General features: G+C 46.1%; 1 protein-coding gene across 1 annotated transcript in view; it reads right to left on the minus strand.

The window, feature by feature from the left end:
- PTPN14 (protein tyrosine phosphatase non-receptor type 14) overlaps nucleotides 1-12268 on the minus strand; it is a 203850-nt gene that overhangs the window by 25803 nt on the left and 165779 nt on the right. The window contains exons 13-15 of the mRNA XM_032136421.2: nucleotides 10450-11927; nucleotides 5104-5247; nucleotides 2771-2989 (exon numbers count right to left, since the gene is read on the minus strand). Of these exons, the coding sequence (XP_031992312.1) occupies nucleotides 2771-2989; nucleotides 5104-5247; nucleotides 10450-11927 (1841 nt within the window). The remainder of the gene's footprint in view (nucleotides 1-2770; nucleotides 2990-5103; nucleotides 5248-10449; nucleotides 11928-12268) is intronic.

Genomic DNA, 12268 nt, shown 5'->3' on the forward strand with positions numbered 1-12268 from the left:
AGATCTGGCCAAAAGAAGAAGATAATATAATATTGCTATGTGAGATTTTCATAGACACTCTATCAAGAAGCAGCTGTGTGATCTGCATCTTTGTTTGAATACATTACTTTGGTCATTGTTTCATAATCTAAACTAAGCCCATGAAACCCACCACTGACAGTTTATTTAAGAGTTTCCTAGAGTTCATTTTTTACTTCTCACTCTCAAAAATCCAAGTTAAAACTAGTAATATGATCTATGATAGTTACTCTTTTATATTTCTTTTGACAGTACTTTCTAATTATTAAAAACTATGGTTATCTGTGTATATTAATAAAAATAGTATATACCCAACCATACTATACTTTTCCCATTCTGTATCAAAATTAGTTATAATTGATACACAAACTAGATATCTAACTAGCCTTTTACAGCCTCAAAAAAACCTGTTATTAATTCTGCTACAGTTGAAAAGTCCAATGAAGAAAGCAAATAATTCTAGACAAGGCCGAAAACAGGTTTCTAAGGCTATTGATCACAGTGGACTATTAATTGAACCTTGTGTTATTTAACAACATCCTATAACAATGACTTTAACATTAATAGATGAACAAATCTCCCACTTCAGAGTTCAGAGCAAATGGTGACATTCTAAATAAGTGTCCTCTGTTAACAAGGACTCTGAGGAAGGTAAGCTATTTAAAAAACATTTAACTACAGGTACACGTGTATCCATAAGTCAAAGTTTTAACTGCAGAAGTGCTAAACTATGTAATACTGACATATAAAGGTCTGAAGTATTTGAAATAAATTTAGTAACACAAATTCATTGACTAATGTGGCAAATCTTTCAAGATTCAATATTAACCACACTTTTATAGTGTAGGTGAAAATTACTCCCCTCTTCTAAATACCATGCAATAATAGTGTGTCCGGAATTGGTGGGTTCTTGGTCTCACTGACTTCAAGAATGAAGCCGTGGACCCTCGCGGTGAGTGTTACAGCTCTTAAGGTGGAGCGTCTGGAGTTGTTCGTTCCTTCTGATGTTCGGATGTGTTCGGAGTTTCTTCCTTCTGGTGGGTTCGTGGTCTCGCTGGCTCAGGAGTGAAGCTGCAGACCTTCGCGGTAAGTGTTACAGCTCTTAAGGCGGCGCGTCTGGAGTTGTGCCTTCCTCCCGGTGGGCTCGTGGTCTCGCTGGCTTCAGGGGCGAAGCTGCAGACCTTCGCGGTGAGTGTTACAGCTCATAAAAGCAGCATGGACCCAAAGAGTGAGCAGTAGCAAGATTTATTGCAAAGGGCGAAAGAACAAAGCTTCCACAGTGTGGAAAGGGACCCGAGCAGGTTGCCACTGCTGGCTCGGGCAGCCTGCTTTTATTCTCTTATCTGGCCCCACCCACATCCTGCTGATTGGTAGAGCCAAGTGGTCTGTTTTGACAGGGCACTGATTGGTGCGTTTACCATCCGCGAGCTAGACATAAAAGTCCTCCACGTCCCCATCAGATCAGTTAGATACAGAGTATAGACACAAAGGTTCTCCAAGGCCCCACCAGAGCAGCCAGGCACAGAGTGTGGATTGGTGCATCCACAAACCTCGAGCCAGACACAGGGTGCTGACTGGTGTGCTCACAATCCCTGAGCTAGACATAAACGTTCTCCACATCTCCACCAGACTCAGGAGCCCAGCTGGCTTCACCCAGTCGATCCCGCACCGGGGCTGCAGGTGGAGCTGCCCGCCAATCCGGCGCCATGCGCTCGCACTCCTCAGCCCTTGGGTGGTTGATGGGACTGGGCGCTGTGGAGCAGGGGGTGGCACTCGTAGGGGAGGCTCGGGCCGCACAGGAGCCCATGGAGGGGGTGGGAGGCTCAGGCATGGCAGGCTACAGGTCCCGAGCCCTGCCCCGTGGGAAGGCAGCTAAGGTCCGGTGAGAAATCGAGCACAGTGCCGGTGGGTCGGCACTGCTGGGGGACCCAGTACACCCTCTGCAGCCGCTGGCCCGGGTGCTAAGTCCCTCATTGCCCGGGGCCGGCAGGGCCGGCCGGCTGCTCTGAGTGAGGGGCCAGCCAAGCCAACGCCCACCCGGAACTCCAGCTGGCCCGCAAGTGCCGTGCGCAGCCCCAGTTCCCGCTTACGCCTCTCCCTCCACACCTCCCTGCAAGCTGAGGGAGCCGGCTCCCGCCTTGGCCAGCCCAGAAAGGGGCTCCCACAGTGCAGCGGTGGGCTGAAGGGCTCCTCAAGTGCCGCCAAAGTGGGAGCCCAGGCAGAGGAGGCGCCGAGAGCAAGCGAGGGCTGTGAGGACTGCCAGCACACTGTCACCTCTCAATAGGGCCTGCGCTTTTATAAATTGCATAACCTGCAGTATTATAAGGGAGAAACAGTAGTTTCTATTGTTATTGAACATACACTTTAATGTCAGTAATGCAATACCTGTAACTTCCAAAGTTTCCATCACCTGCTAATTACAAACTGAAAAGGATAATCTTCAGTTTTTCCTGTGAGTATAGAGAGAGTTATAGGCCACAGAGAGAAGGAAAAGTTAAAGCCTCTGTAATGAGCAAGCTTCAGAAATCGCTGACCTGAGGTTCTTCCTGAGGCTACTAGACTTCCTTCTCTCTGCAGTGATAGACATGCCCTTCCACTTGACTAAGAAAAGCACAGGAGTTCAAAAACAATCCCTGAGGGTCTGGGGACAAGCCAAAAGGTACAGTTGCAGCCCACACATTTTCTTCTCCCCGCATTTTTACCTTTAACCCAGCCATCTTTAACAAACCTTCTAACAGGCTTGCCTTCTTACCTTGATGTGGGAGGCGTTAATGTATCCTGTGTTATTTTCTTTGGTTGGTATCAGCTCTACTCGATTCTCCTCATAGGGGACAACTTCACGGATTCGGCTGCGCTCGGCGTTTTCTGGCAGAGCTGCTGTGCTGAAAATACCATTCGCCTTTTTCTTTGGAATTTGCTCATATTCTGTGAACACCATTCCCTCTTCTAGTTTCTTCTTCAGGGTTCTGAACTGCAACAGAAATTGATCTTCAGCTCTCTAAATTATCTGATCCAAAAACTCAATGCAACAACCAAATTTCTTTAAATATTTAGCGATTGTGTTAATAAGAGATTTCAACGTGTACAATCAATACTTGGTTTGTCTCATTATCAACCATATTGATATTTTCCCTTGTCTAATAACCATTTTCCTTCTTACTCATATTATAAGTAGAACAAATCTGCAAGAACTAGCAAGAGTTGAAATTCAAAAATCAATATTTTTGCTATTAACAACTCTGTTTAAAGTCCTAATGATAGCCGGGCGCGGTAGCTCAAGCCTGTAATCCCAGCACTTTGGGAGGCCGAGGCGGGCGGATCACGAGCTCAGGAGATCGAGACCATCCTGGCTAACACGGTGAAACCCTGTCTCTACTAAAAATACAAAAAATTAGCCGGACGTGTTGGCGGGCGCCTGTAGTCCCAGCTACTCGGGAGGCTGAGGCAGGAGAATGGCGTGAACCCGGGAGGCGGAGCTTGCAGTGAGCTGAGATCGCACCACTGCACCCCAGCCTGGGGGACAGAGCAAGACTCCGTCTCAAAAAATAAAATAAAATAAAATAAAGTCCTAACGATAAAGAGACTGTTAATCTTAATTATCCAAACATCCTTTTCTCCACCTATATAGCTGTTTTTAAGATGATACTGGTCCACAGTTCCATAGCTCTGAGGACTAAATCTCTCTCTTTTTTCCTCCTCCCTGGCCAAACTACTAATTACAATAACATGGTATTAATTGGGTTAAATGATTCCTGTGAAGTCCCTTCTGGCTTTAAAAACATTCTAATTCTGGATACATACTAGCAGAAATCGAACACCCTGGTGTTATTAGTACTCTATTACATTTATACAACCTGTTTCTTAACCTTCTGACAGCAATTTCGGGAACTAAGGATACATTTTTCTTTACTTCTGAAACACAACCATGCAGCTGCTTTCTGCTTTTCAAAACCCATGTTCTCACAATGCATTATCCAGACAATTATAAATCAGCCTCATTTTATGGTCATAAGAGGGGACAGCATTTTTTTTGTTGTTGTTGTTGCCCAGGCTGGAGTGCAGTGGCGCAATCTTGGCTCACTGCAAGCTCCGCCTCCCGAGTTCATGCCATTCTCCTGCCTCAGCCTCTCCGAGTAGTTGGGACTACAGGCACCCACCACCACGCCTGGCTAATTTTTTTGTATTTTTAGTAGAGACGGGGTTTCACCATGGTCTCGATCTCCTGACCTCGTGATCCGCCCGCCTTGGCCTCCCAAAGTGCTGTGATTACAAGCATGAGCCACCGCGCCCAGCCGGGACAGCATTTTTAAAGAACTCCATAAATGCTTGGATACGAGGTCATGTCTTTTGCAGGAAACATGGATGGAGCTGGAGGCTATTATCCTTAGCAAACTAACGCAGAAACAGAAAACCAAATACTGTATGTTCTCACTTATAAGTGGGAGCTAAATGATAAGAATTTATGAACACAAAGAAGGAAACAACAGACACTGGGGCCTACTTGAGGGTGGAGGGTGGAAGGAGGGAGAGGAACAGAAATGATAACCATGGGGTACTGGGCTTAATACCTGGGTGACGAAATAATACGTACAACAAACCCCTGTGACATGTGTTTACCTATGTAATAAACCTTCACATGTGCCCCCAAAACTAAAAGTTTAAAAAAATTAAAAATAAAAATAAATGCTTGGATAAAATAATCAGTTCCTAAGAAGTGGCAATTGCTCACAAAAATCATAGAAATTCAGAGCTACCGCAAGTGTTTAACTTGTGCATTTTACAAAACAGGAAGTGGGCCCAAAGAAATTGAGTGACTTGACCAAGTCATACAGTATGTTAGGGGCTGATGGTTTTAGTCAACCAATGATCCGCCAACCGGACAAAGCAGGAAGACCGGAACAGAGAAACATGAGATGCTGGAAGGGACTGATTTAATGCAACACAGTTATACCTGATCTTCCTAATCTCAGATTGAAGAAAGAATACATCACACAAATCTCAGTGCTGGCATATTCGGGCAAGGAGGGTGTTTTGGGATCCTAAGACTACAGAGAATGAATCACATTTGACAAGCTTGCCACTTACCCTCTCGTCCATGGGAACCCGGGTGGCATCAACTCGATTATCTTCCCGCCCTGAGACTCGAGCCACCGAGAGCCCGTTCAACGCTGCCAACATCAGCGGCCTCTTCTGTGCCTCCAGGCCTGCCATCTTCTGCTTCTCTAGATTCTTGCGGCAAGAAAAGGCATGTGCTCATTGTTTATAATACTAGTAGAATGTTGGAATGTGTTTTAATCTCCTCAAATCTGTAACTCCCCAGCCAAGGAATGCAGACAATCACCATCAGTAGGGCAAATTCAAACACAGCCTTCCCACTATTCCCACTGGGCCCCTGGAAGCCAGTTCCTACAGGACTCCTGAGCTTTTATTCTTAATTAACTCCTTAGCTAGACAGACCAATAAGTAAGAAAAAAGACTCCCTACAAATACACCCTGCCATAGGGCAAAACAAAACACAAAACAAAAACAAAATAGGGTACATGCGATACACTTTAGAAAGATAAGGATGACAGGACAAGGAAAAGAGAAACAGGATTATATGAATCATCTAATCCAATCACAGTGACAGACCTTTTGCACAGATGGAATGGAGCAAAACTTGTAAAACAGTTTGTTGTTGTTGATTGAGAGATCCAAACCCATAAACTGTAGAGAAAAATCTTCCTAAGTTTCCATCCTGAGGGGCTAATGCTGAGGACGTTAATTCTATAATTAATCTCTGATCCTTGGAATACCTAAGGGTGGTGTCATCCCCAGAATTGAGAGCTGATGTGGTTTAGCGAACTCACTAACACCAAAGCCTGGCTGGGGTCATCTAAGATGATCCACAGGCATTACCCTTCAGGCTTCAACCAGAGGGCCCACAATAACAGAGACTGTGCCTCCCAACACAGATGCCACTGAGCTATGGGGGAACACGGACTCCGGAACTGAGCAGACCACTTAGGGAAAGGCTTTGATGTTTACACCTGGTCCTGGTTTGTGGCTTTTTGATTTCCATCCTCTCTGCCCTCACTTCTAAATTGAAATTGGACTGGGCAGGGCTGGTTTTTAGCCTCCTGCTGTGCTTCCTCAGGTCCTTGAAACTGACTGAGTATGAAAAAGCTCTCTTTATGCTCACTTCAAGCAAGCCACGAAGGGCCTTTCCTAAAATTAAGTGTGTCTTGGAAGTTAAGGGAAGAACACAGGCATTCCTCATAGAAGCAGATGAGTTTTGCAGGGTTTAGGATTTTGATTCACACTGAAGGGCAACCAATTTGCAGATTCATTTGACTGCCACAGATGAAGAGCCATTGAATCCTTGGTTTCTTTTCAAGCCTTGAGAGACTTTTTTCCTTATTCTATGATGTATAAATTCACTCCCCAGGAAGAGGTCTTGACGGAGCCATCCCACAGGGTTATGAATTATTCTAATTGCGGGTGGGAGGACTGCATGACGCCCTTCCATGTGTCTCCACAATGTCACCTACAATCAGAATGAAGCCTGTGTGAGTGACACTGACAACAGGATGCCTGTCCTGGTGGCAGCCGACTCATCAGACAAACCAAAGGAGTATCTCAGAGGAGGTTACTGGGAGAAAGTGAGAAAAGCACTGTGAAAGGAAAATATATTGGGCTCCAAATCACTAGGCTGAAAGGAAAAGTCAAGCTGGGAACTGCTTGGGCAAACCTGCCTCCCATTCTATTCAAAGTCACCCCTCTGCTCACTGAGATAAATGCATATCTGATTGCCTCCTTTGGAGAGGCTAATCAGAAACAAAAGAATGCAACCATTTGCCTCTCACCTACCTGTGACGTGGAAGCCCCCTCCCTACTTCAAGTCTTCCTGCCTTTGCTTCAAGTTGTCCCGCCTTTCCAGACAGAACCAATATTGACTGATGTCTCACGTCTCCCTAAAATGTATAAAACCAAGCCATGCCCCGACCACCTTGGGCACATGTCATCAGGACCTCCTGAGGCTGTGTCACAGGTGTGTACCCTCAACCTTGGCAGAATAAACTTTCTACATTAACTGAGATCTGCCTCAGATTTTCTGGGTTTACAGTACCCAAGGACTTACCACCGAAAGATCTAATATTCTTACAAACGGCCCTGGTCTCTTAATTCTCGGGAACCCCCTGGGGGAAGATTCTGGATTAAAATTTTTAGGTCTTTGTTTGCTTGCTGCTAGTTTTGGGGAGAAAGAGTTTTTCTTTTTTCATTTCTGTCACCTCTTTCACTTGGGAATCTGTTTCCACTGCTCTCCAAAGTTTTGAGAAGGCAATAGTTCTGGAAAATGGGTTCTGAGCTCCTCTCAGCAGTCCTGCTTTCTTTCCACCTGCACTGTAAGGCGACCCTAACTGGGTCTAAGACAAAAAGTAATTAACTTTTCTTTCTTGGGAAAGGATTATTACTCAGTGATAAATCAAAGTATGTCTCTTTGATCCTTCTCACTCACCCTATCAGCTGGTTACCAGAGATAAATAATAATAATAATAATAATAATTCACAAGCTCTGATCTGTGATCAGAGGGCCTTTTCTTCTCAGTGCATCAACTTCTGGCTAGGGGACTACAAGCAGGGAAGTATCTTCAAGGAAGCAGCAGGAGCCAGAATGAGGAGCTACAAAAGCGGCTGAACTATCCATCAAATAGACAAGCAGCTCCAGGAGAGCTGCCCAGAGGGCAAATTCTCACCATACCTGCACACCCCGCCAACCCCTGAGTTTTCTTTTGCTAAAAGTTTCTCATTGTGTTCTGATCAAGAGGGCCCTTAGAATGGCCATCACCTCTCATGAATTCCCATCAAGCTGGCAAAAGCTGCCCATAGTGAGGAGAGCAGAGAAGTATCTGACCTGTGGGGATGCTGCTTAGGCTATGGGGTGAGTTTTTGCATTAAAAACAAAACAGATGGAGACTCATCGTGGGCTCAAAGCCACTGGCATTGTCACCACCTTGCCTGGCCTCCTGGCTCAGTGAAGAAGCTCCTAATCCACCTCTAAGGTCTGCTGGTGTCCTTGAGCTCCTGAGTGTAGCAGATTTGGGGAAAAAAAAAATCAACAGGGAAAATGAAGTAGAAATGGGGTAATTATTTTCTTGAACTAAAGGTTAATGGCTAAAATTTGCTAGTCATTATTACCCACATGAATGGAATGGAAAAGCATCTGGAGAAAAAATAATAGTGAAAATCTCCTTGTTCCTTTGTGATAATGCAAGGAGCTCTAAGGAGGAGACCCGTGCCAAGATTTTGGCTACAGGCTATTTGTTTAATATGAGTAACAACAGAAGAGGATGAATACAACCAAAATGAGGTTATAGGACCATGTGGACATCATTAAGTATCAAGTTGGCAGGGGAAATAGCTAAATTAAATCCTTAGACTGATAGGTTCTTGATGCTAATGTTGCTTTTAAGTGGTCTGGAAGAAGTATTGAAAAATCATTTTCTACCAATAAATTGCTTTCTTCCATGCTGGGAAAGCTCTCTCCCAATAGCACCCACCCACACATTTCTTCCATTCCAAGCCAAAGGTTTTCTTTGCTAGAGGCAAAGGTACACCTTGCACAATTTCCTTCTAGGTTTGCAAAAAGTCATGTCTGTATAAAAATCTCTTAGCACTACTCTAGTGGGGCTGGCCAGAACTGTGACGTTGAGAATGTTCTTAAGGTTTTCCAAAAGTAACAAGGTTGCTACAGATTCAATTTCCGACCCCAGGAACTTGGCTTCCTTAAATCTTTGGGCCTTGATTGTTCTTTTCAGGTTGAATCCCAGTGATGGGTTAGGAAGACCTGGAAATGAAGGTGGCCTAATGGAATCCATCAAAGCAAATTTTAAGTTACAACTGTTTCGGAGTTCCTAAAATTAGGCTTGGCTACCTTATGGTGCAGCCATGGTGAATGAAGAGAAGTCAATCTGGCTTTGATTAGTTCTAGTTAATAGGTTTTTTTTTTTAAGAAGTGAAAATGTTCATGGCAAGCAGCAATGGAGATTTTTTTTGTTTTTCTGAGACGAGGTCTTTCTCTGTCATCCAGGCTGGAGTGCAGTGGCGCCATCTTGGCTCACAGCAACCTCCGCCTCGTGGGTTCAAGTGATTCTCCTGCCTCCCTCCTGAGTAACTGGGATTACAGGTGCACGCCACCATACCCAGCTAATTTTTGTATTTTTAGTAGAGATGGGGTTTCACCATGTTGATCAGGCTGGTCTTGAACTCCTGACCTGGTGATCTGCCCGCCTCGGCCTCCCAAAGTGCTGGGATTACAGGCGTGAGCCATAGCGCCCGGCCGAGATTTTTTAAAGTAGCTATAATCCAGACATTTTCTCATTAGTAAGAGCAGATTCACTTTGTTGTTCTACATGCACCTGCATAGTCCTGTTCTGACAACTTAACTGTCTCCCCAAATTGTACAATATTTTTTTTTAAAGCGATGAGATCTAGTCCTGTCATCCAGCTGGAGTGCAGTGGCAAAATCATAGGTCACTAAAGCCTTGAATTCCTGGGCTCAAGCAATCCTGCCACCTCAGCCTCCTGATTAGCTAGGACTACAGGCTCCTGCCATCATGTCTGGCTGGTTCTTTTTTTTAAATTATTTTATTTTAGAGATGAGATCTCATTATACTGCCCAGGCTGGCTTCATACTCCCGGCTTCAAGTGATCTTCCTACCTCAGCCTCCCAAGTAGCTGGGACTACAGGTGTCCCCCACCATACCTGGTTCTGTACATATTATGAAGAAGAGCTATTCATGTCTAATACTAGGATGGATCTTCAAGTGGTAATATGTATGTATATACATGTATGTGTGTATTCACATATGTGTGTGAATTTTTGATAGAATAAGTTCAATGGAGAATTATTTATCCAATTACTGAGTTATATATCCAATTACTATAATTTTCTTGAATCTGTGTGAAACATCTATTGAAAGAAAATCTGAATATAAAGCTAGACATATCATAGTCCAGACAATATTGGTGAGTCTTGACTTATGGATCTATACAGAAAGCGGTATAGGGATGTTGCTCTTTAATTTCTAACTGGATGTGGGGGACAGCTTTCCTTCAAGAAAACAAAACACTAAAAGACACAGCAAGGTGAGCTTCCCCAATACCAGCTTACCCAATTGGAAGTCGAGCCTTGAATAAACAGCAAAATGCTGGCTGAGGCACTGGCCTCAATAACGTACCAAGTACACCTGTTAGAAGCCACAAATGAGAATGGAAGATTTATCTGAAAGGGCAAAAACTCAACATTTTGTGTAATAAAGTACTACCTTTTAAATGCTCAATGATTCCTTAAAAACCTACCACGTTCCCTGCATAAGCCCTGCCCCTTGCTCAGTGCCTGAAGCATGTGCTTTCACACTGGAAAATGCCCCGGGAGAGGAGGACACTCACCCTGATCATCATCTCTCTCTCTATAATGCTGTCCTCCAGGGAAAACATTTCAGACACAGGTCTCTCCTTCACGGGCTCTTTTTTGACCCGCTCCTTCACACTAGTCAGGTCGGGTTCCGAGATGGATGGGCCAAGAGAGGCCCCGTTGACAGCTGGCGGGTCAGTCCGAGACACGCTGATGGCCTTGGCCGGCCCATGCCTCAGCACCCTGGCTCTGGCCATGGCGGAAGGAAGGCTGGCTTGGTCCTGCCTCAGAGCCCCATTGCTCACACTCTTCCTTGGGCCGGGGTACTCAGGCGGGGGCTTGTTGGGGATGCGGGCCAGGGCCGCCTGCAGCTGGGCACTGTACTCCATCTTCTCCCGGAGCATGGGGATCTGGGGCACCGATTCTGGAGCCTCCTCCTCCTCCTCCTCGCTCTCGCTGCTGTGGATCAGCATGGTGGCATCAGAGAAGGTCTTCTTGTGGTGATACTGAGGGAGCTGGGGGACCTCGTGGCTGCCTGACCCCTCCTCGGGCGGTCCCTGCTCCCGGAGCGTGTTGCGGCGAGCCATGGGGAGGTGGAGTGACTTGAGCGTCATGGCCTCCATGCCCCGCACCATGCTGTTCATCACCTCCAGGCTATGGCGCTTGTTCACCGTGCCGTGGTGCTTGGTGGCCGTGAGGGGCTCGCTCACCTCCTGGAGAGACTGATGAACGACCGGAGAGCTGTCCTCTTGGAAGGTCTTCACCGAAAGCTGCACCTTACGGGTCACCAGGTCTGGGCTGCTGCCGCTGACATACTTGTGGCGGTGGCTGGCCAGGTCTGGGGTGCTGGTGGCAGGTCGTGGCCGTGGGTAGGGGGGCGGTGGCCTGAAGAGATAGTTCTTAAGCATGTGGGCCGTGCTGTAGTTATGGCTGCCCTGCAGCTGCATGTTGGCCAGCTCTGGGGTGCTCACTGTGTGCGAGATGGCGCTTGCCCCCGGCTTGCTTGGTACCACATTATTCTTTGGGTTCCTCTGGTCAGATGGACTGACAAGTTTGTTGCTGTAGACCCCCTGTGGCCCATAAGGGACAGTGTAGGGGTGCCTCTCCCGCATCTCTGGTTGGCTGTACACCAGATCCTCTGGCTGGTTGTAGGCATGGGTGTTGATGATGTTAAGGTTTCTCAGAGACTGGCTCTGGCTGTCTGTATGCAGGATCCCCCTCTTCATCTGGCGCATGACTGTCTCATAATCTGGGGTTGGCCTGTACGAGGGCACGATGATCGCGCTGTGCCGGTGGCTCGGGATGTAGTCGGCCCGCATGATGTCACTCCCAGGGATACTGAGGTTGGAGGATACAGGGGAGGCCTGGATGAAACTTTGCGAGCAGTTGAGGGAGTTGACGCTGTGAACGCTACACACGCTGCCATTGGTGACAGTGCCATTTAAATAATTTAAGTCCAGGCTGTTGTGAGAGTTGCAATACAAGGCTTCTTCATTCCCATGAAAAATGCTATCTACAAGAAGTCAAACAAAGGCACGTGAACCTCCAAGCCATCCTGCCACAAAAAAGTACATCCTCACACTCATGAGGTGACTTCTAATTTAAATAAGTCATAAAAAGTGAAATCCCATGGTCTCCACCCACATGTTCTATAGAATAACCGATACTATCTTGGATGAAATGCCAACATACAGAAAGAACACCTTAAGACATACTGAAAAGAAAAAGGGAACCTAATGGAAGAAGGCATGCACACATTTGGAGTAAGTGTCGCTTGAGGAAGTTCTCAATTTTGCCATAAGCTTTGAAATCAGGCACCAACAACGGCCCTCCAGTTGGGGAGACCTGTCCTCT

Source organism: Hylobates moloch, unplaced genomic scaffold, assembly GCF_009828535.3.
Source record: "Hylobates moloch isolate HMO894 unplaced genomic scaffold, HMol_V3 SCAFFOLD_18, whole genome shotgun sequence".
NCBI classification, from domain to species: domain Eukaryota; kingdom Metazoa; phylum Chordata; class Mammalia; order Primates; family Hylobatidae; genus Hylobates; species Hylobates moloch.